The 22998-nt window shown below is 46.0% G+C and overlaps 1 protein-coding gene across 1 annotated transcript; it reads left to right on the plus strand.

Moving 5' to 3' along the window:
- Positions 1–9228: 9228 nt before the first annotated feature.
- Positions 9229–21664, plus strand: LOC144486130 (extracellular calcium-sensing receptor-like). The gene is made up of 5 exons (XM_078204230.1): positions 9229–9480; positions 11380–12210; positions 18403–18630; positions 19355–19478; positions 20766–21664. Exons 1-5 carry the CDS (start codon positions 9229–9231, stop codon positions 21662–21664), a joined length of 2334 nt encoding a protein of 777 aa, XP_078060356.1.
- The last annotated feature ends 1334 nt before the right edge of the window (positions 21665–22998 follow it).

Genomic DNA, 22998 nt, shown 5'->3' on the forward strand with positions numbered 1-22998 from the left:
CAAAGGGATATGGATAGTCTAAATGAGTGGGCAAGGGTCTGGCAGATGGAGTACAATGTTGATAAATTTGAGGTCATCCATTTTGATAGGAATAACAGAAAAGTGGACCATTATTTAAGTGGCAAAAAATTGCAGTATGCTGCAGTGTAGAGGGACCTGGGTGTCCTTGTGCATGAATCACAAAAAGCTGGTTTGCAGGTGCAGCAGGTAAAGAAGAAAGTAAATGGAATTTTGTCCTTCATTGCTCGAGGGATGGAGTTTTGAAAACATGGAGGTTATGTTGCAGCTGTGTAATTTGTTGGTGAGGCCACACCTGGAGTACTGTGTACAGTTTTGGTTTCCTTACTTGAGAAAGGATATACTGGCACTGGAGGGGGTGCAGAGGAGATTCACTAGGTTGATTCCGGAGTTGAGAAGGTTGGCTTATGAGGAGTGGCTGAGTAGACTGGGATTATACTCATTGGAATTCAGAAGAATGAGGGGGGATCTTATAGAAGCAAAAAAGATTATGAAGGGAATAGATAAAATAGAAGCAGGGAGGTTATTTCCACTGGCAGGTGAAACTAGAAATAGGGTGCATGGCCTCAAAATAAGGGGGAGCAGATTTAAGACTGAGTTGAGGGGGAACTTTTTTTCCCAAAGGGTTGTGAATCTGTGGAATTCCCTGCCTTGTGAAGTAGTTGAGGCTACCTCATTGAATGATTTTTAGTGAAGGATAGAACTTGAACAGTAAAGGAATTAAGTGTTATGGTGAGTGGGCAGGTAAGTGGAGTTGAGTCCACGAAAAGATCAGCCATGATCTTATTGAATGGCAGATCAGGCTTGAGGGGGTCAGATGCCCTACTCCTGCTCCTAGTTCTTATGTTCTTATGTTTTTAAGGATTAGGCCCATCAATGCTTCATTCCTCATTCAACAGGGTAGATACTACATCTCTACAATGGTGTAACATTCACAGCAAAGGCTTCAAATAATTTTCACACATTCTAACTGCAGCTGTTCTCTACGTAACGTTTATCTTTCATACCATTGACCTGACTTACATTGGCCCCTAAGCTCCTGCTTTTACTAGTGATACTAAATTAAGGCACATGGCTGGGAATATTTCTTTGGAGCCTTTTAATGTGTGACTTATCCCAACCAACATAGAGCCACACTTAATAAAAGTACAATCTGAATGGGCTGAATCTAACCTTGGGCAGAAGCACACAATGGACAGCAGTGAATTGGATGATAACTTTGTACTATGAAAATAAAAGAACAACATTTGGCAGCATCTAAAATGGGCACCACCCATCTTGCACTGCTGCCTAAATCCAATTTCACTCAGAACGATATACACACATTTATAAGATTTGGAGCATCAGCTAATTGACAGACTGCAAACGACATCAGAGATGCACAGCATATTGGAACTATTTAAAGAGAATACTTTAACCTGTATTGAATCTGGCATCTTTCAGTTTCCAGATGTTGTTTATTTGAGTTACAATTTGTGTTAAGTCAGGTGGAATCTCTTTCAATATCTGTGTAAAAACCCTGAAGAGCATCCTATGCCCATTGGACAGAAATATTTACCTGGAATTATTCAAGTATGACCAATACTTGATGGCAATTTGAAAAACTCCCCACGACGATGCACAGGAAACAGGAGCAGGAGGGAAATATATATATATATATATATACATATTTTAATTAAATTCCATTTTAGGAACTGCACTCAGATCATTTGGGATTAAACCAATATATACTTAGGTATCCCCACGGTCTGACACATCTAATGGGTCTGTGTAAGTGGTAGATATATAAGGTATTCTAACTATTGCAATACGTTGCTTCCTTTGGGTCCTGCAATGTATTGGACATTCTCTTTAGTTATCCTGCATTCTATATTCGTTCATCAATCCAAAGCAAATGGATTATGCAAACTACAGGAACATTTTGTTTCACCTGGCATGGCACAGTACAGCGACGTAACAATTGGAGGATTGTTCCCTGTGAGTCTGTATGTTAATGTACCAGAGCTTCACTACAGGGCAAAACCTGACGAGTTACGCTGCACAGGGTGAGTTGATATGCGTTAGATTGTATAAATATTGTGTAGACACTCCGGTTTCTGGAGTGCTGGTGAGACTTGCTTCTGGAACATTACAAACAAGAAAAATATCGATGAAGGCTCAAGATCAGCAAAGGTAGCCGAGCGGATAGGAAGAGCAGGACAGAAGACCAAATACATCAGAGAGAGCACCTTGGGAGTTTAAGACCTCATTGGGCTGGGTAACTCTTAATTTTGGATGACTTGACACAAAACGAACGATAACTAAGCGGCTGCCATTACCCACCCCGCCTGGTATCTATTTCCATTGATTTGTGAGTGAACGAAATTTAACCAACAACCAAAGTTGCATTTTGTCCCTGTGGTAGTTGGACGTAAAGCAATATTGGGACACGCAATGACCTTTCCAGCTTTAGAATTCAAATCAAAAGGAGTTTGAGTTCGAAACAGTGTGAGATAATATATGAGGACGGCGGTTGGTGAGGTTGGGAGAGAGTGGGGGTGAGAGGAGCAGGACTATAGGACCAGGTCCTTATTGCTTATGAAGTATCTACAAAAAGTTCAGATGAGTGGTGAGGATAGAACGATAAAACAGAGTGACAATCCATAGATAAAGATTAAATTTTATTTCATTCTCTGGTATTCTATTCACGAATGTGTAAATGATCTTTTCCGACATTTGTTCGTTATTCATTCTTCTTCAGTTATTTACTTGTAATATGGTAATATCACGGCTTTTTTCCCCCAGTCCAGAGAACAGAGATATGGTGACTGGATGTCTGGAAGAATTTCATACATGGGTTGCGGGCATTGCTGTCAGGCCCAGTATTTATTGGCTTTCTCAAAGAGCCCTTGAGAGGGCAGCAGCGAGCCGCATTCTTCAGTCCAAACGAATGGCTCGCTCGGCCATTTAAGATTCAACCACGTCGCCGTGGCTCTGCATATGGACCAGACTGAGTGAAAATGGCAGATTTCCTTCCGTTGAGGCCGTACATGAACCAGATCGGTTTCTATAACAATCTAATAGTTTCACGGTCACCATTACTGATACTTGCTTTTTAATTCCAAATTTGCTGAGTTAATTCAATCTAAATTCCCCTGCTGCGCTCTTGGGGTTTGAACTCATAACTTCAGATCATTAGTCCGGGTCTTTGGATCACGAATGCAGCCACATAAGCACCGAGCTATTGGTTCTGATATACTAGGAAGAATAAACAGGGAAGCGTGTATAACCTATTCCCTAACACAGGGTTAGTATATTCAATCCGCTGTGTTGATGATAGTGAGATTCTGGCCGTGAATTTGCGACCACAATACCAGTAAAGGACTGACCAAGTATTGCACGACTGGCGTCATATTTCGTTTCATTGCTTCAAATTGGCGGGTTGCATATCAGGTGGTCAATCCTCTATTCGTACCCGTGTCAAATTTCTCCACTTCGATTTTCCTCTCGCTTTTTTTCCTCCTTGCTTTATTCACCTGCACGGTATACGAACCCAACTTCCAACTGGGTGTCCGGCCCTGGGTTGTCCAGTCTTGAGCGCTTGCTGATGTATACGTTTCAAAGAACAAACAAAGAACAAAGAACAATACAGCACAGGAACAGGCCCTTCGGCCCTCCAAGCCCGCGCCGCTCCCTGGTCCAGGATTGAATCCTGAATCCAGGATCCCCGCCCAATTTTCCAGCCTATCTACATACCAATATCCTATCCACCGAGCTGTCCCTCACAGCTACGATGCTTTGTTCATTACAACCCATTAACTTACCCCCACCCCCCCATTCCAGACCATGTGATCTCCAGGGCGAGGCGAAAACCCAGAGTGAAAAACCCCAGGGCCAATATGGGGAAAAGAAATCTGGGAAATTCCTCTCCGACCCCCTGAGGCGATCGAAACGAGTCCAGGAGATCACAATGGCCCTGATCACAAAATGCTTCCCAACCCTAGTCATTTCCACTTCCACGAACACCATATGAATTCCCTGCCCCCGAGACAGGTTCCCAACTATCCGCAGTCTCACTCTGTACTGGCACCAGCAAGATGATCATAGAATGAAGCCTTGAAAGGAGAAACCAGGAACAATTAGCCCGCGCCGCTCCCTGGTCCAAACTAGACCACTCTTTTGTATCCCTCCATTCCCACTCCGTTCATATAGCTGTCTAGATAAGTCTTAAACGTTCCCAGTGTGTCCGCCTCCACCACCTTGCCCGGCAACCCATTCCAGGCCCCCACGACCCTCTGTGTGAAATATGTCCTTCTGATATCTGTGTTAAACCTCCCCCCCTTCACCTTGAACCTATGACCCCTCGTGAACGTCACCACCGACCCGGGGAAAAGCTTCCCACCGTTCACCCTATCTATGCCTTTCATAATTTTATACACCTCTATTAAGTCTCCCCTCATCCTCCGTCTTTCCAAGGAGAACAACCCCAGTTTCCCCAATCTCTCCTCATAACCAAGCCCCTCCATACCAGGCAACATCCTGGTAAACCTCCTCTGTACTCTCTCCAAAGCCTCCACATCCTTCTGGTAGTGTGGCGACCAGAACTGGACGCAGTATTCCAAATGCGGCCGAACCAACGTTCTATACATCTGCAACATCAGACCCCAACTTTTATACTCTATGCCCCGTCCTATAAAGGCAAGCATGCCATATGCCTTCTTCACCACCTTCTCCACCTGTGACGTCACCTTCAAAGATCTGTGGACTTGCACACCCAGGTCCCTCTGCGTCTCTACACCCTTTATGGTTCTTCCATTTATCGTGTAGCTCCTCCCTACATTATTCCCACCAAAATGCATCACTTCGCATTTATCAGGATTGAACTCCATCTGCCATTTCCTTGCCCAAATTTCCAGCCTATCTATATCCTTCTGTAGCCTCTGACAATGTTCCTCACTATCTGCAAGTCCTGCCAGTTTTGTGTCGTCCGCAAACTTACTGATCACCCCAGTTACTCCTTCTTCCAGATCATTTATATAAATCACAAACAGCAGAGGTCCCAATACAGAGCCCTGCGGTACACCACTAGTCACAGGCCTCCAGCCGGAAAAAGACCCTTCCACTACCACCCTCTGTCTTCTATGACCAAGCCAGTTCTCCACCCATCTAGCCACCTCCCCCTTTATCCCATGGGATCCAACCTTTTTCACTAGCCTACCATGAGGGACTTTGTCAAATGCTTTACTAAAGTCCATATAGACAACATCCACAGCCCTTCCTTCGTCAACTATTTTGGTCACTTCTTCAAAAAACACCACCAGGTTCGTGAGGCATGACCTCCCTCTCACAAAACCATGTTGACTATCGTTAATGAGTTTATTCCTTTCTAAATGCGCATACATCCTATCTTTAAGAATCTTCTCCAACAACTTCCCCACCACGGACGTCAAGCTCACCGGCCTATAATTACCCGGGTTATCCTTCCTACCCTTCTTAACTAACGGGACCACATTGGCTATCCTCCAATCCTCTGGGAGCTCACCTGTGTCCAGTGACGAGACAAAGATTTGCGTCAGAGGCCCAACGATTTCACCTCTCGTCTCCCTGAGCAGCCTTGGATAGATTCCATCAGGCCCTGGGGATTTGTCAGTCTTTATATTCTCTAACAAACCTAACACTTCCTCCTTTGTAATGGATATTTTCTCCAACGGTTCAACACTCCCCTCCGAGACACTCCCAGTCAACACATCCCTCTCCTTAGTGAATACCGACGCAAAGTATTCATTTAGGATCTCCCCTACCTCTTTGGGCTCCAAGCATAAGTCCCCACTTTTGTCCCTGAGAGGTCCGATTTTTTCCCTAACAACCCTTTTGTTCCATTCACTAGAGAATGCGGGCTCAATTTCCCCAACATCTCCTCATAAGACAATCCCGTCATTACAGGGATTAATTTGATGTCCCTCCATTGCATTTCCTCTATGGCAAACACATCCTTCCTTAGATAATGAGTTCAAAACTGCACACCATATTCCAGGCGCGGTCTCACTAAGGTTCTATATAAATGCAGCAAGGCATCTTTACATATATACTCAAATCCCCTCACAATGAAGGTCAACTTAGGCCTTCCGAGTTGGTTGCTGCACCTGCATTTATGGCTCATGAACAAAGACACCAGCTCCCTTTGGACATCAACACTTCCCAACCACTGACCATTTAGGAAATATTCTGCCTTTCTGCTTTTCTTACCAAAGTGGATAACATCACACTTATTGACATTGCGTTCTATCTGCCATGTCCTTGTCAACTCAATTAGCCTATCCAACTCCCCATGAAGTCTGATTACAATCACCTTACAACTCACATTCCCACCAAGCTTTATGTTACCAGCAAAGTTGGGAATATTACATTTGGTTCCCAAATCCAAATCACTGATTGAACAGTTGTGAGCCACTGTGATTTCTGATAAACCATCTGCGGATTCATGGAAATCGCAACATTAGGTGATTTAACTGAGACAAGTAACTTCATTTGGAAGTTATGACATTATGATACTAAAAATCCAAGGCAGACTTTAACAAAGAGGTTGTGCTGGAATCATTGAATGGCATCAAGATAGATAAGTCGCCGGGTTCGGATGGGATGTACCCCAGGTTACTGTGGGAGGTGAGGGAAGAGATTGCAGAGCCTCTGGCGATGATCTTTGCGTTGTCGATGGAGACGGGAGAGGTGCCGGAGGATTGGAGGATTGCGGATGTGGTTCCTATTTTCAAGAAGGGGAATAGGGATAGCCCAGGAAATTACTGACCGGTGAGTCTAACCTCAGTGGTTGTAAGCTGATGGAGAAGATCCTGAGGGACAAGATTTATGAGCATTTAGAGAGGTTTAGTATGCTCAAGAATACTCAGCATGGCTTTGTCAACGGCAGATCGTGCCATACAAGCCTGGTGGAGTTCTTCAAAAATGTGACTAAACACATTGACGAAGGGAAGGCGGTAGATGTGGTTTATATGGATTTTAGCAAGGCGTTCGATAAGGTCCCCCATGCAAGGCTTCGAGAAAAAGTGAGAGGGCATGGGATCCAAGGGGCTGCTGCCCTGTGGATCCAGAACTGGCTTGCCCAAAGGAGGCAGAGAGTGGGTATAGATGGGTCTTTTTCTAAATGGAAGTCAGTAACCAGTGGTGTGCCCCAGGGATCTGTTCTGGGACCCTTGCTGTTTGTCATTTTCATGAATGACCTGGATGAGGAAGTGGAGGGATGGGTTGGTAAGTTTGCCGATGACACGAAGGTTGGTGGCATTGTGGATAGTACGGAGGGATGTCAGAAGTTACAGAGGGACATAGATAGGATGCAAGACTGGGCGGACAAGTGGCAGATGGACTTCAACCCAGATAAATGCGTAGTGGTCCATTTTGGCAGGTCAAATGGGATGAAGGAGTACAACATAAAGGGAAAGATTCTTAGTACTGTAGAGGATCAGAAGGACCTTGGTGTCGGGTCCATAGGACTCTAAAATCGGTCCCACAGGTGGAGGAGGTGGTTAAGAAGGCGTATGGTGTGCTGGCCTTTATCAATCGAGGGATTGAGTTTAGGAGTCCGGGATAATGATGCAGCTATATAAGACCCTCGTCAGACCCCACTTGGAGTACTGTGTTCAGTTCTGGTCGCCTCATTACAGGAAGGATGTGGAAAAGATTGAAAGGGTGCAGAGGAGATTTGCAAGGATGTTGCCTGGATTGAGTGGCATGCCTTATGAGGATAGGCTGAGGGAGCTCGGTCTTTTCTCCTTGGAGAGACGTAGGATGAGAGGCGACCTAATAGAGGTATATAGGATGTTGAGAGGCATAGATCGGGTGGACTCTCAGAGGCTTTTTCCCAGGGTGGAAATGGCTGCTACGAGAGGACACAGGTTTAAGGTGCTGGGGGGTAGGTACAGGGGAAATGTTAGGGGGAAGTTTTTCACACAGAGGGTGGTGGGCGAGTGGAATCGGCTGCCGTCAGTGGTGGTGGAGGCAAACTCAATAGGGTCTTTTAAGAGACTCCTGGATGAGTACATGGGACTTAATAGGATGTGGGTTATAGGTAGGCCTAAAAGGTAGGGATATGTTCGGCACAACTTGTGGGGCCGAAGGGCCTGTTTTGTGCTGTAGTTTTTCTATGTTTCTATGTTTGAAATTGCAAGTTGTGTAAGGCAGGAGGAAGATTCTTAGCAATGATCTGCTTGAAGGAGCTGAAGGCTAGCCTCAACTTTAATTCTTCACTGTTTCATTGGCTGAAGCCAATTTCTACTTCAATGAAAACAGAAAATGTCGGGAATGCTCAGCTGTTCCGGCAGTGCCCTGGAGAGAAATACTTAGTGGACACCTCAGATTTCTGAACTTTCACCAGCTCTGCTAATGACTGCTTCCTTCTGCCAGAAGAAGATCCTTTTACCAATGCAATCCCACCTGCTCCAGTGATTGAGAACTGGTGCAAAGAAATGCTTATTCTCTTTGTCCGAGGTGCACTCTTCCTCGTTTCTTTGGAGTGTTTAAGGATGTTCGATAGTGCTGACGTTTCTCCAATCTTGTGCCTCTCAAGTGGCCCAACAAGCTACTTAGTTGCATGAATCTCAGGGTAACTGGAATGGGGATAAATGCCAGTTTATATCCCGGAAATGGGTTACAGGCAAATTCGAAATACACAAGTTGGCATTTCGTTGGCTAGTTTGAAGATTCCCAACAAAACTTTGCTTCAGATTTGTAACTCCCACTGCCATTCATCCTCCAATTGACTCAAACAGGGAAAATATTCCGAATTATTTCTCCTGACGCCGATCTCGTTTCTACCGGCGTGAGGTCCCAGCATTGATTCGCTGATTTACGATTAATCGCCCGGTTGTCCCATCAAACGAAACTGCCCACAGCGAGTATCAGTGGTTTCCCGTTATTCCGCAGCAGTTCATATCGAATTGAGAATTGGTCCACATGTTTTAAAAGCACCTTAAGGGCATTTTTAAATGAAAGGATTGTGTAAAAGCTATTGGTAATTTCTCAAGGGCATTTGGGAAGGGGCAATCCACGGTGACCTTGCCAGCAATGCCTTCATCACATGAATGAATCATAATAAAAAAAATTAAAAGATTAGTCACAAAGTGATGATTAAAACCAATGAAGGAATATCTGTGCCTGTGATCCTGGGGTTAACGTGTGCTCGACAGGTTTGATTTCAGAGCCTTTCGCTGGTTACAGACGATGATCTTCACCATTGAAGAAATAAACAAGGAGCCGAGGATTCTGCCCAATGTCACTCTGGGCTACAGGGTGTACGACACTTGCGATATCTACTCCCTGAGAGCAGCAATGACATTTCTCAGTGGTGCTGAGGAACAAATGACAAACAGAACGTGCCAAGGAGCAGTATCTGTCCCAGCAATAATCGGCGAGGCCGGATCGCTTCAGTCCAGCATCATTGCAAGCACAACGGGACCATTTCAGATTCCCATTGTAAGCGCTCATCGGTTTTCATCTACTTTGTTAACGAATTCGTTCTGTGGTAATTTTCACTCCTGCTTTACCACCTATTTTGACTCATTGTTGGGACAATATTGCCTGGGATGGAACATTTGAGCTATAAGGCGAGACTGGATAGGCTTGGATTCTTTTCTCTAGAGCAGACGAGGCTGAGGGGGGACATGATTGAGGTGTATAAGATTATGAAGGGAATGGACACGGTGCGTAGGAAGCAGCTGTTCCCCTTGGTTGAGGGGTCAATCACAAGAAGCTATAGTTTTAGTGTGGGAGGGGCAGTAGATTCAGAGAGGATTTGAGAAAACACGTTTTCACTCAGAGAGTGGTGGGAATTTGGAATGCACTGCCTGGGAAAGTAGTGGAGAATAGAAATCTTACAATCTTTAAAAACATTTGGATGATCACTTGAAATATCATAACTTTCAAAGTTATGGGGCAAATGCTGGGAAATGGGATTAGCGCGCCTTTAGTGGTTGTTATTTTCGGTCCAGACTCGATGGGCCGAAAGGCCTTTTCTGTGCTGTATGACTCTCTGACAACAACACCAACAACCTGTATTAATGCAGCTAACTTAAATGGTAAACCAGCTGAGGGTGCCTCACAGGAATGTGATCAGACAACATTTATCAGCCAGTCACATAAAGCGTAACAGGACCAGATGACCAAATGCTTGGTTAAAGAGTGAGAGGAAGAAACCTGAGTGAAGAGGCAGAGAGGTTTAGGGAGAGAATGCCAGGAGACAGGGTCTTGGAAGCTCTTCATATGAGTACCAATAGTAATCGCAGACACAAAGGCCAGAACTGGACACTATTCAATAGCTAATGATGGCTTTCGTATATGTCCCCCAACTGATTGGTATTTAACTGTAAGCTTTGATAGTATGTCGTTGACTATTTATCACTATGACAGGTATAACAGTCAATGCTGGTCCTGGCTCACCTGATGTCAACACCCACCCACCCACCCACACCCACACACACACCCACACACATACCCACACACACACGCCCACCCCCACACACCCCCCCCACACACACACCCACCCACAAACACACCCACGCTCTCACACACCCACCCACCCACACCCACACGCACACACGGACACACACATACCCACACACACACACACCCACACCCACCCACACACACACACACCCACACACACACTCACCTACACACACCCACACCCACACGCACACACACACACTCGGACCCACACCCACACACATGCACACACCCCCACACACACACAAGTAAAACTTCAGGAAAAGGCAGCATCACACAGGTCTGAATGGCGGTTACAGCTTGAGGTGATGAAATGTTCCTGAGGGAATTGCCCTGTTGGGGTTGAGAAACGGCGATCAACTGTTTGTGGCAGGTGGTCACTTTAGATAGAACGCTGATGGTCCGCAAATGGAACTGTTTCCATGGGAACGAAGCTGATTTAACTGAGATGTGTCAAAAAATGAAGAGTCGGGCAGAATTGAGTAAAACCCGACTGGGTTAGATGTTGACTCTTGTTCCACAGGTTAAAATGTGCGATAGCAAACTGACAGCTCATATTACATTAGTCCCAGTTCTGCTGTGTGGGCTTGACTGGGGTCTGCACCATTAGCTGAAGTACTGGACGGTGGGCCCAGGCTGTGGCTCTGGTTCTGCACTGTGGCCCCAGGCTCTCGAGCCTGGCCTTGAATAATGGATCTGAATCTGGACTGCGGGCCTGGATTATGGACCCTGACTCTGGCCTCCTCTATGTTCAATGCCCGGTCCTGGATTCCTGGTTAGGTTTTGGGCTATGTTTCTTGTTTCATCATGGGCCAGATTCTTTATTTGTAGCCTCTAAATAAATTATCTCACTTTCTTCGTTTCTTTCAGATCAGTTACTTCTCGACATGTACCTGTTTGAGCGACAAACGCAAATATCCGGCATTTTTCCGCACAGCACCTAGCGATTACTTTCAGACCAAGGCTTTGGCGCAACTTGTCAAACACTTTGGCTGGACCTGGATTGGAGCTCTTGGTAATGACGATGATTACGGGAGATTTGGGATTCAGCAATTCATTGAACAGGTCACTGACTTCGGCGCTTGTATCGCTTTCTCATACATCCTGCCCAAGATTTACAACGCGGAGAAGATATCTCAAATGGTGAACGTCATTAAAAGATCTTTGGCTAAGGTCATTGTGGTGTTCACCCCGGAGAGGGAAATGCTTCAGTTGATTGAGGAAATCTCCCGCCAGAATGTCACTGGCATTCAGTGGCTCGCTAGCGAGGCCTGGGTCACTGGAGCTGTGCTTTTCACCGAGCAGTTCCTGCCGTATCTGGAAGGAACGATTGGCTTTTCATTTCGCAGAGCACAAATTCCTGGGCTCCGGGAATTCCTCCTCCGACTGAAGCCTTCCCCACACGACAGCAACAACTATGCCAATGTGTTCTGGGAGGAATTGTTTGCCTGCAAGTTTCAGCTGTCCGAAAATGTCACTCAAGGCGCAACTTTCGAAGCCCGTTTATGCACAGGAGCGGAGAGACTGGAAGACATCAATACCATATATTCCGACACCTCACAACTGCGAGTGTCCTATAATGTGTACAAAGGCGTTTACGCCATTGCCCACGCACTGCACCGTTTAAGTTTATGTGAGAGTGGTAAAGGACCTTTTCTGAACAACACCTGTGCAAGCATACACAACTTTGAACCATGGCAGGTGAGCAGTTCATGTAAACTATCCGCGGAACTGTTCCTTTTTATTGAGGAATGTGAAAATGATAGAGCACAAACGGAACCCAGGGTTCCTGTGCCAGCTCTTTGGAGGACCCAGCCACTCAATCGCACACCGCTTGCTCGTTCCCCAGAGCCCAGAAGAATTTTCCTGTTCAAGTATTTCCTTTTGGAAGTTACTATTCAATCTGCCTCTGCCACCTTTCAGGTATTGCATTCCAGATCATAACCACTGGCCGCGTTAAAAAAGCTCAGCTCATTCCTGTCTCGAGAAATATTTCTGCAGAGATGCGTAGGATTATTAAGCGCAAGGACAAAGTTAATCAGGAATATCCCTGTAAATTAAACGGTAGAATCCGAAATAGGGAGCACAGATTCAAACTAGGTAAATACAATTTTAGGATGCATATCACAAAATGCTTCGGGTGTCTCCGTTTCTGCACAGGATTCTATAGTATCTAAAACACGGTGATTATTGCTGGCTGAAGGATCTCCATCATCCATAATTTTCGAAGTATCATGCGGGATCAGATAGCGGACACACATAGAACATAGAACAATACAGCGCAGTACAGGCCCTTTGGCCCTCGATGTTGCGCCGACCAGTGAAACCAATCTAAAGCCCCTCTAATCTACACTATTCCAATATCATCCATATGTTTATCCAGTAACCATCTGAATGCTCTTAATGTTGAGGAGTCCACTACTGCTGCAGGCAGGGCATTCCACGCTCTGAGTAAAGAACCTACCTCTAACATCTGTCCTATATCTCTCACCCCTCAATTTAAAGCTATTTCTCCCCGCATTAGTCATCACCATCGAGGAAAAAGGCTCTCACTATCCACCCTATCCAATCCTCTGAACATCCTGTACGCCTCCACTAAGTCACCTCTCAACCTTCTTCTCTCCAACAAAAACAACCTCAAGTCCCTCAGCCCCTCCTCATACGATTTTCCCACCATACCAAGGAACATCCTGGTAAATCTCCTCTGCACCCCCTCCAACACCCCCACATCCTTCCTATAATGCGGCGACCAGAACTGTACTCAATACTCCAAGTGCAGCCGCACCAGAGCCCTGTACAGTTGCAGCATGACCTCCCGGCTCCGAAACTCAATCCCTCTACCAATAAAAGCTAATACCCTGTACGCCTTCTTAACAACCCTATCAACCTGGGTGCCAACTTTCAGGGATCTATGCACATGGACACCCAGATCCCTCCGTCCATCCACACAACCAAGTATCCTACCATTAGCCCAGTACTCTGTATTCCTGTTACTCCTTCCAAAGTGAATCACCTCACACTTTTCCGCACTAAACTCCATTAGCCACCCCCCAGCCCAGCTCTGCAGCCTATCTATATCCCTCTGTAACCTGCCACTTCCCTCCGCACTGTCTTCAACTCCACCGACTTTAGTGTCATCCGCAAATTTACTAATCCATCCTTCTACGCCCTCATCCAGGTCATTAATAAAAATGACAAACAGCAGTGGCCCCAAAACAGATCCTTGCGGTACACCACTAGTAACTGAATTCCAGGATGAATATTTCCCATCAACCACCACCCTCTGTTTTCTTACAGCTAGCCAATTCCTGATCCAAACCACTAAATCACCCTCAATCCCATGTGTCCGTATTTTCTGCAAAAGCTTACCATGGGGAACCTTATCAAACGCTTTTCTGAAATTCATATACACCACGTCAACCACTTTACCCTCATCCACCTCTTTGGTCACCTTCTCAAAGAACTCAATAAAGTTTGTGAGGCACGACCTACCCTTCACAAAACCGTGCTGACTATCCCTAATCAAATTATTCCTTTCTAAGTGATTATAAATCCTATCTCTGATAATCATTTCCAAATCTTTGCCCACAACAGAAGTAAGGCTCACTGGTCTATAATTACCAGGGTTGTCCCTACTCCTCTTCTTGAACAAGGGGACAACATTTGCTATCCTCCAGTCTTCTGGCACTGTTCCTGTAGACAATGACGACACAAAGATCAAAGCCAAAGGCTCTGCAATCTCCTCTCTCGCCTCCCAGAGAATCCTAGGATAAATCCCATCCAGCCAAGGGGACGTATCTATTTTTACCCTTTCCAGAATTGCTAACACCTCCTCATTATGAACCTCAATTCTGTCCAGTCCAACAGCCTGCATCTCAGTACTCCCCTCGACAACACTGTCCCTCTCCTGTGTGAATACCGACGAAAAATATTCATTTAGTGCCTCTCCTATCTCTTCAGGCTCCACACACAACTTCCCACTACTGTCCTTGACTGGCCCTAATCTTACCCTAGTCAGTCTTTTACTCCTGACATGCCTATCGAAAGCTTTAGGGTTTTCCTTGATCCTACCTGCCAAAGACTTCTGCTGCCTCCCCTCCTGGCTTTTCTTAACTCTTTCTTTAGGTCCTTCCTGGCTAACTTGTAACTCTCAAGTGCCCTGACTGAGCCTTCACGTCTCATCTTAACATAAGTCTCTTTCCTCCTCTTCACAAGAGATTCAACCTGCTTAGTAAACCACGGTTCCCTCACACGACTGCTTTCTCCCTGCCTGACAGGTACATATTTATCAAGGACGCGTAGTAGCTGTTCCTTGAACAAGCTCCACATTAGAATTGTGCCCATCCCCTGCAGTTTCCTTCCCCAACCTATGCCACCTAAATCTCGCCTAATCGCATCATAATTTCCTTTCCCCCAGCTATAACTCTTGCCCTTTGGTATATACCTATCCCTTTCCATTGCTCAGGTAAACGTAATCGAATTGTGGTCACTGTCACCAAAGTGCTCACCTACCTCCAAATCTAACACCTGGCCTGGTTCATTACCCAGTACCAAATCCAATGTGGCCTCACCTCTTGTTGGTCTATCTACATACTGTGTCAGGAAGCCTTCCTGCACACATTGGACAAAAACTGACCCCTTTAATGTACTCGAACTATAGCTTTTCCAGTCAATACTTGTAAAGTTAAAGTCCCCCATAACAACTACCCTGTTACTTTCGCTCCTATCCAGAATCATCTTTGCAATGTTTTCCTCTACATCTCTGGAACTTTTCGGAGGTCTATAAAAAACTCCCAACAGAGTGACCTCTCCTTTCCTGTTTCTAACCTCAGCCCAAACTACCTCAGTAGACGAGTCCTCATCAAATGTCCTTTCTGCCACTGTAATACTGTCCTTGACTAACAATGCCACACCTCCCCCTCTTTTACCATCTTCCCTGCACTTACTGAAACATCTAAACCCCGGAACCTGCAACAGCCATTCCTGTCCCTGCTCGATCCATGTCTCCAAGATGGCCACAACATCGAAATCCCAGGTACCAATCCATGCTGCAAGCTCACCCACCTTATTCCGGATGCTCCTGGTGTTGAAGTATACACACTGCCAACCACCTTCCTGCCTGCCAGTCCACTCCTGCGACCCCGAAACCTCATCCATGACCTCACTACTCTCAACCTCCTGTACACCGGAGCTACAATTCAGGTACCCACCCCCCTGCTGAATTAGTTTAAACCCTTCCGAAGAGCATTAGCAAATTTCCCCCCCAAGATATTGGTACCCCTCTGGTTCAGGTGCAGACCATTCTGTTTGTAGAGGTCCCACCTACCCCAGAAAGAGCCCCAATTGTCCAGGTATCTGAAACTCTCCCTCCTGCACCATCCCTGTAACCACATGTTCAACAGCTCTCTCTCCCTATTCCTCTCCTCACTATCATGTGGCACGGGTAACAAACCAGAGATAACAACTTTGTTTGTTCTAGCCCTAAGGTTCCACCCCGAGTCACTGAATTTCTGCCTTACATCCCCATCCCTTTTCCTACCTATGCCTTGAGTGCCTATGTGAACCACAACTTGGGGCTGGTCCCTCTCCCCCTTAAGGAGTTTGAAAACACGATCTGAGACACCATGCACTCTGGCTCTTGGGAGGCAACACACCAACCGCGAGTCATTCTCGTTCCCGCAGAATCTCCTACCCGTCCCTTTAACTATGGAGGCCCCAATGATTAATCCTCTACTCCTCTCCCCCCTTCCCTTCTGAGCAACAAGGACAGATTCTGGGTCAGTGACCTGTACATCATGGCTTACCCCTGCTAAGTCCCCCCCCCCCCCCAACAGCATCCAAAAGTGTACTATCCCCAATTTCTACTACATTTCTTTTTTCTCCCCCCACTTGAACGGCTCCGTGTACCCTGGTGCTGTGGGGTCAGTTTGCTCATCCTCCCTTTCCCTACCCTTCTGAGCTGCCGGGCCGGACTCTGCGCCAGAGGCACGGCCACTGTTGCTTCTCCCAGGTAGGCTCCTCCCCCCAACAGTACTCAAACAGGAGTACTTATTTTTAAGGGGCACAGCCACTGGGGTACTCTCTAGTACCTGACCTTTCCCCTTCCTAACCGTGACCCACTTGTCAGTCTCCCGTGGCCCCGGTGTGACCACCTGCCTGTAACTCCTCTCTATCACCTCTTCATTCTCCCTGACCAGATGAAGGTCATTGAGCTGCAGCTCCAGTTCCCTAACATGGCCCCTTAAGAGCTGCAGCTCGATGCACCTGGCACAGATATGGATGTCCGGGAGGCTAGGAGACTCCAGGACCTCCCACATCCAACACTGAGAACAACAAACTGGCCTCACGCTCATAATTCCCCCATTCTTCCAATGACACAGGAAAAACTATCTAAACCTACCCTGCTTCGCCCATTTCCGCCAAAGCCCATTGAGCCAAAGCCCTTCAGCCTACACTCTGCTCCCTCTCACTCCGCCGCCCGCTCACAACGCTGCCCGCTGGTAGACCTCTTTTTAGGTCAAACCAAACCAAGTAAACAAACTCAAATTAAATCAGGACAAAGTAAAAGGGGCAGCTCCCCAAAAAGGAGGGGGAACAGCCCGAACAGAAATCAAAATGCAAAGGAAACTTAAAAACATCAAATTAAAATGTGATTATTAGGGTCAATAATGCACCCCAACCCCTGCCCGCTGGTAGAGCGGCCTGAAACTCCCGCACGCTTATTAAAAAAAAGTTTTTTTTTCCCAGGTCACCTCGCGCCCGGCCTACTTCCGCTTTCCCCCTCAACTCGTAAAAAAGAAACCCCGCGAAAAAGTAATGAAAATAAAGTAAATCCCTTACACTTTTCACTGCAGCCACAAATCGCTCCTCTCTCCTTTGCTCCGGTCGAACAATGAGAACGCTCCCCCCAGGTAAGTAGCTTTTATTTAAAAAAAACAACAATCCTTTCCCAGGTCACCTCGCGCCCGGATGAGCTTTAAAAACTATTAGTTTGCAGGTGGGAGGGATTGAGAGACGGCGAATGCGGTTGTCCTTCAAGTGCCAGCAACATTAAACGTCCCGCAGAATTTAAACTACCATAAGGAACGTAGAATAGAGAGTTGGTTACTGAATTACTAATCTAGAGTTCTGAACATATTCTTCGGGGAAATCGTGGCTGAATCCCATGGTGACAATTTGGTACTTTGAACCCAGTTTAAAACAACGGAAATTGAACATGATATCGGTAAATTGGCTATGAAACTTCGGATTGTTGTAAACCCTCGACAGTTCATGATTGTGGTTTCGGGAAGGATACTTGCCATCTTTACCTGGTCAGGCCTATATGTCAAGCTAGTCTCACACCAAGCTCGTTGCTTAGTGACTACACTCTGACACAACGTTGCGTTGTGTCTAATTGCCCCCAATGGTTCAAGAAGACCCAGCATCACTTTCTCAAGGTACCTCCAGATAGACAGCGAATGTTGGCCACACCAGTAGTCCACGCTTTGCGCATGCATCTTACAAATGACTTGGTCAGGTAGGGAAGAAATAGATGAAAGTGATGATGTTAGAGGAGGGTTGGTATATATGGTATAAGCTTGTATGCATTGTTTCTTTTCCTTGACACATTAACCTGTTCCAATCATTCATTCAGAAAGGGGTCAGCCATTTTGGACTGAGGTGACGATAACGTTTTTCACTCAAAGGGTTGTGAATCTTTGGACTTCTTTACCTTACAAAACTGAAGCTTGTCAATCGTTGAGTAAATTCAATAAATGGAATGCTAGATTTCTGAGCACTGATGTATATCAACTGGGGTTGAGGTAAAAGATCAGCCATGAACTTGTTGAATGTTGACTCAGCTCAAAGGGCTGAATGGCCTACTCCTGCTCCTATTCTTTTCATATTCAGCTCCTGCACTACCTAAAGGAAGTCAGATTCACCGACCAGTTTGGAGGGGAAATAGGATTTGACGAAAACGGAGATGCAATTGCTTCCTATGACATGATTAACTGTCAGAAAGGTGTCACTGGTAAAGTTGAATATATCCAAGTGGGTCGTTTTGATGCTTTCGCACCTCCAGGGCTGGAACTTTCTCTGGAAGAACATTCCATTATTTGGACAGGTGGCAAAACGCAGGTATGATCAGGGCAATTGTAATATTTTGTCGAAACTCTAATGAAATACTTGCAATGTACTCAATAGTCAAAAAGTGGGCAATGGTTAACTTGTTACCCTGAATTTAAATCGTCAATTATTCTATGCTAATCGGTTATCGGCCTACAATGCTGTCGATAGTTAGGAAAAGTGTATTCAAAATTAACTAATTAACAATCGGCTGAATGGTTTATTTATAAATAACCACGTTCTTCAGCGGTTAATTTGATTTCTCTGGAAAATGTCACCACTTTATGATTGAAAACCATAAAACGTCCGTCGATATGGAACTCCAATTCTCACTTTTCATAGAAGCTGCCTGACCTGCTCAGTATTTTAGATTTTTGTTTTCATGTGCAGTGAAATATGTTTTCAGATATTTTGTGAGATCAGTGTTTTGGTCACCTGTGACGCCCTCTGAAGTCAAATAACTGTTCAATCGTCAAAAGGTTACATATGTAAAATTGCGTGTTGGTGAGGGACGAAGGGGAAACCATGACTCTATCCTACTCCTCCGGAGAAGATAATAAAATCTTTGTGGAATGAAATTGGGGAAAATAAACCGCGTTTCAGAGCAGCTACAAGGAATCAAGGCTAGATTTAATGATCCATTAGTTTTGCCAAGCCATTTTGTTGTCTTTTCTATGTTAAACGATGAAGACTGATCACACCAATGGGCTATTCTATCTTCTGTTCATGTGCACAGCCTCCATTGTCGGCGTGCAGTGAAAGCTGCCCCCCTGGGATGAGAAAAGCCTCCCGAAACGGTGAACCTCTTTGTTGCTTCGACTGTGTGCCGTGTGCCGACGGGGAGATTAGCAATGAAACAGGTAATATTTACACATGCGCGCTTAATGTAAAGGGATATCTTGCAAGGTTGTTGCATTAATTGAAAATGGAACGTTTGTGGGGGCAACTGCCAGAGTGGGTATATTAGCTGCGCAGGTTTGAGTCTTGCAGGAGCAAATTAGTCTTCCCCTGTATGTCTACCCTGGGCAACATCATTCCGGAGCACTGCCCCTTCATTACCTGAGTAAGGGGCAGTGCTCCGAAAGCTAGTGGCTTGTGCTACCAAATAAACCTGTTGGACTTTAACCTGGTGTTGTGAGACTTCTTACTGTGCTTATCCCAGTCCAACGCCGGCATCTCCACATCGACATCATTCCTCCAGCCCATAACGGGTCACCGTGACTGCTCAGGAACTCTTTAAATATTCCCCAACGCGGCCCAGCTCCTCATATTTCAAGAATGAGCTGTGAAACTCATTGCTTAATGGCTCTTTTGATAGTGGAGAGCATCATAAACAAGCCTGGTCCTGTCCACCAATCATGCTCAGGGACATGCGTTTTGCTACTACAGTATCTGGTTTGGAATCACTGGTCTTGGCTGGTGTTCCCTTCGTTAGCTGCAGGACGTTGAGGGAAATGTTTACTCAATGCAATCTAACTCGTGCTCGGAGCTATTCTAAGGTATGAATCTTAGAGCCATACTGACTAACAGATATTTAGAGGAAAGGCCACTACATATTTAATATTCCACGTTTTTAGAGTGACTCATGAAAATTATCACTGAACCTTAACAGCACAGACGGAGGCCATTCGGTCCATCTTATTTGTGCTAGCTCTTTGAACGAGCTCTCTTCCCATGGACTTTTTCCTTTGCCAGTATTTATCAGGTCCTATTTGCAAGTTACATCTGAATGCATTCCCACCGCCATTCCAGAGCGTCGCAGCTCGCTGCCCAGAGGCAGCACCTGATTTGGAAAAGCTGAAAAAGAATTCGAAGCAAATTAGAATCGAATGATGTGTCAGCCTGCGCTATCAACTCTTCAAACTGAAGGATGGCAAAACGGATCTGAACTGAGAAATCTCTTTGACCCATCCTCCCAAAATACCGACTGCAACATCCTCTCATTTTGCAGATATTGCTTAGCTGAGTGCAGGCAGTTTGTTCATGGAGGTTACGATCTTTAGGTCAAGAGGGGCGTTCAGCAGTTACGTGTATCTGTGATCTGAGAAGTTAACTCCGTTTCCTTCTGTACAGATACTGGCAGACCTGCTGAGTGTTTCCAGCATTTTCCGTGTTTATTTCTGATCACAATGCTTTTCCATTTACAGATTCATTGGAGTGCACGAAATGCTCTTCAGATGATTGGTCAAATCGTAACAGGACCATATGCATCAGGAGGGAGATCGAGTATCTTTCCTTTGAAGATGGAACAGGCATCACACTGGCGATAATTGCATTGTTGGGGGCTTGTCTGACAGTGGCAGTCCTGGTCGTTTTCTTTAGACACAGGGACACCCCGATCGTAAAGGCGAACAATTCCGAGCTGAGCTTTCTTCTCCTGAGTTCACTCGTCATGTGCTTCCTGTGTTCCCTGACGTTTATTGGTCGGCCAACAGTCTGGTCCTGTATGCTGAGACACACGGCTTTTGGAGTCATCTTCGTACTCTCTATCTCTTGTATACTAGCTAAAACTGTGGTGGTGCTGATGGCATTCAGAGCAACGCTTCCCAATAGCAACATGATGAAATGGTTTGGAGCCAGTCAGCAGCGGGCTGTGATCTTCCTCTGTACCTGTGTCCAGGTTGGGATCTGTGTCACGTGGCTGGCCAAGGCGCCCCCATTCCCAAATAAAAATATTGCTTACCAAAGTGCTAAAACCATCCTCGAATGTAACGTGGGCTCAGTGGTAGCTTTCTACACGGTACTAGCTTACATTAGCTTCTTGTCTTGTATCTGTTTTGTGTTGGCCTTTCTGGCGAGGAAATTGCCCGACAAATTCAACGAGGCCAAATTCATAACCTTCAGTATGTTGATCTTTTTCGCAGTGTGGATGGCCTTTATTCCTGCCTACGTCAGCTCCCCCGGCAAATACACGGTGGCAGTGGAGATCTTTGCCATTTTATCATCAAGCTTTGGGCTGCTTCTGTGTATTTTTGCCCCGAAATGTTTCATCATACTACTGAGGCCAGAGAAAAACACCAAAAAGATGCTTATGAGTAAACGTTAACAATCAGACGATAAGATATGGCGATCTTAACCCCACTCAACCCAGCGTGGGGGAAATCAGACACACAAAGAACAAGAACAAAGAACAATACAGCACAGGAACAGGCCCTTCGGCCCTCCAAGCCCGCGCCGCTCCCCGGTCCAGGATTGAATCCTGAATCCAGGATCCCCGCCCAATTTTCCAGCCTATCTACATACCAATATCCTATCCACCGAGCTGTCCCTCACAGCTACGATGCTTTGTTCATTACAACCTATTAACTTACCCCCACCCCCCCATTCCAGACCATGTGATCTCCAGGGAGAGGCGAAAACCCAGAGTGAAAAACCCCAGGGCCAATATGGGGAAAAAAAAAATCTGGGAAATTCCTCTCCGACCCCCTGAGGCGATCGAAACGAGTCCAGGAGATCACAATGGCCCCGATCGGAAAATGCTTCCCAACCCTAGTCATTTCCACTTCCACGAACACCATATGAATTCCCTGCCCCCGAGACAGGTTCCCAACTATCTGCAGTCTCACTCTGTACTGGCACCAGCAAGATGATCGTAGAATGAAGCCTTGAAACGAGAAACCAGGAACAATTAGCCCGCGCCGCTCCCTGGTCCAAACTAGACCACTCTTTTGTATCCCTCCATTCCCACTCCGTTCATATAGCTGTCTAGATAAGTCTTAAACGTTCCCAGTGTGTCCGCCTCCACCACCTTGCCCGGCAACACATTCCAGGCCCCCACGACCCTCTGTGTGAAATATGTCCTTCTGATATCTGTGTTAAACCTCCCCCCCTTCACCTTGAACCTATGACCCCTCGTGAACGTCACCACCGACCCGGGGAAAAGCTTCCCACCGTTCACCCTATCTATGCCTTTCATAATTTTATACACCTCTATTAAGTCTCCCCTCATCCTCCGTCTTTCCAAGGAGAACAACCCCAGTTTCCCCAATCTCTCCTCATAACCAAGCCCCTCCATACCAGGCAACATCCTGGTAAACCTCCTCTGTACTCTCTCCAAAGCCTCCACGTCCTTCTGGTAGTGTGGCGACCAGAACTGGACGCAGTATTCCAAATGCGGCCGAACCAACGTTCTATACATCCGCAACATCAGACCCCAACTTTTATACTCTATGCCCCGTCCTATAAAGGCAAGCATGCCATATGCCTTCTTCACCACCTTCTCCACCTGTGACGTCACCTTCAAAGATCTGTGGACTTGCACACCCAGGTCCCTCTGCGTCTCTACACCCTTTATGGTTCTTCCATTTATCGTGTAGCTCCTCCCTACATTATTCCCACCAAAATGCATCACTTCGCATTTATCAGGATTGAACTCCATCT

This window comes from Mustelus asterias, chromosome 3 (assembly GCF_964213995.1).
Source record: "Mustelus asterias chromosome 3, sMusAst1.hap1.1, whole genome shotgun sequence".
Classification (NCBI taxonomy): domain Eukaryota; kingdom Metazoa; phylum Chordata; class Chondrichthyes; order Carcharhiniformes; family Triakidae; genus Mustelus; species Mustelus asterias.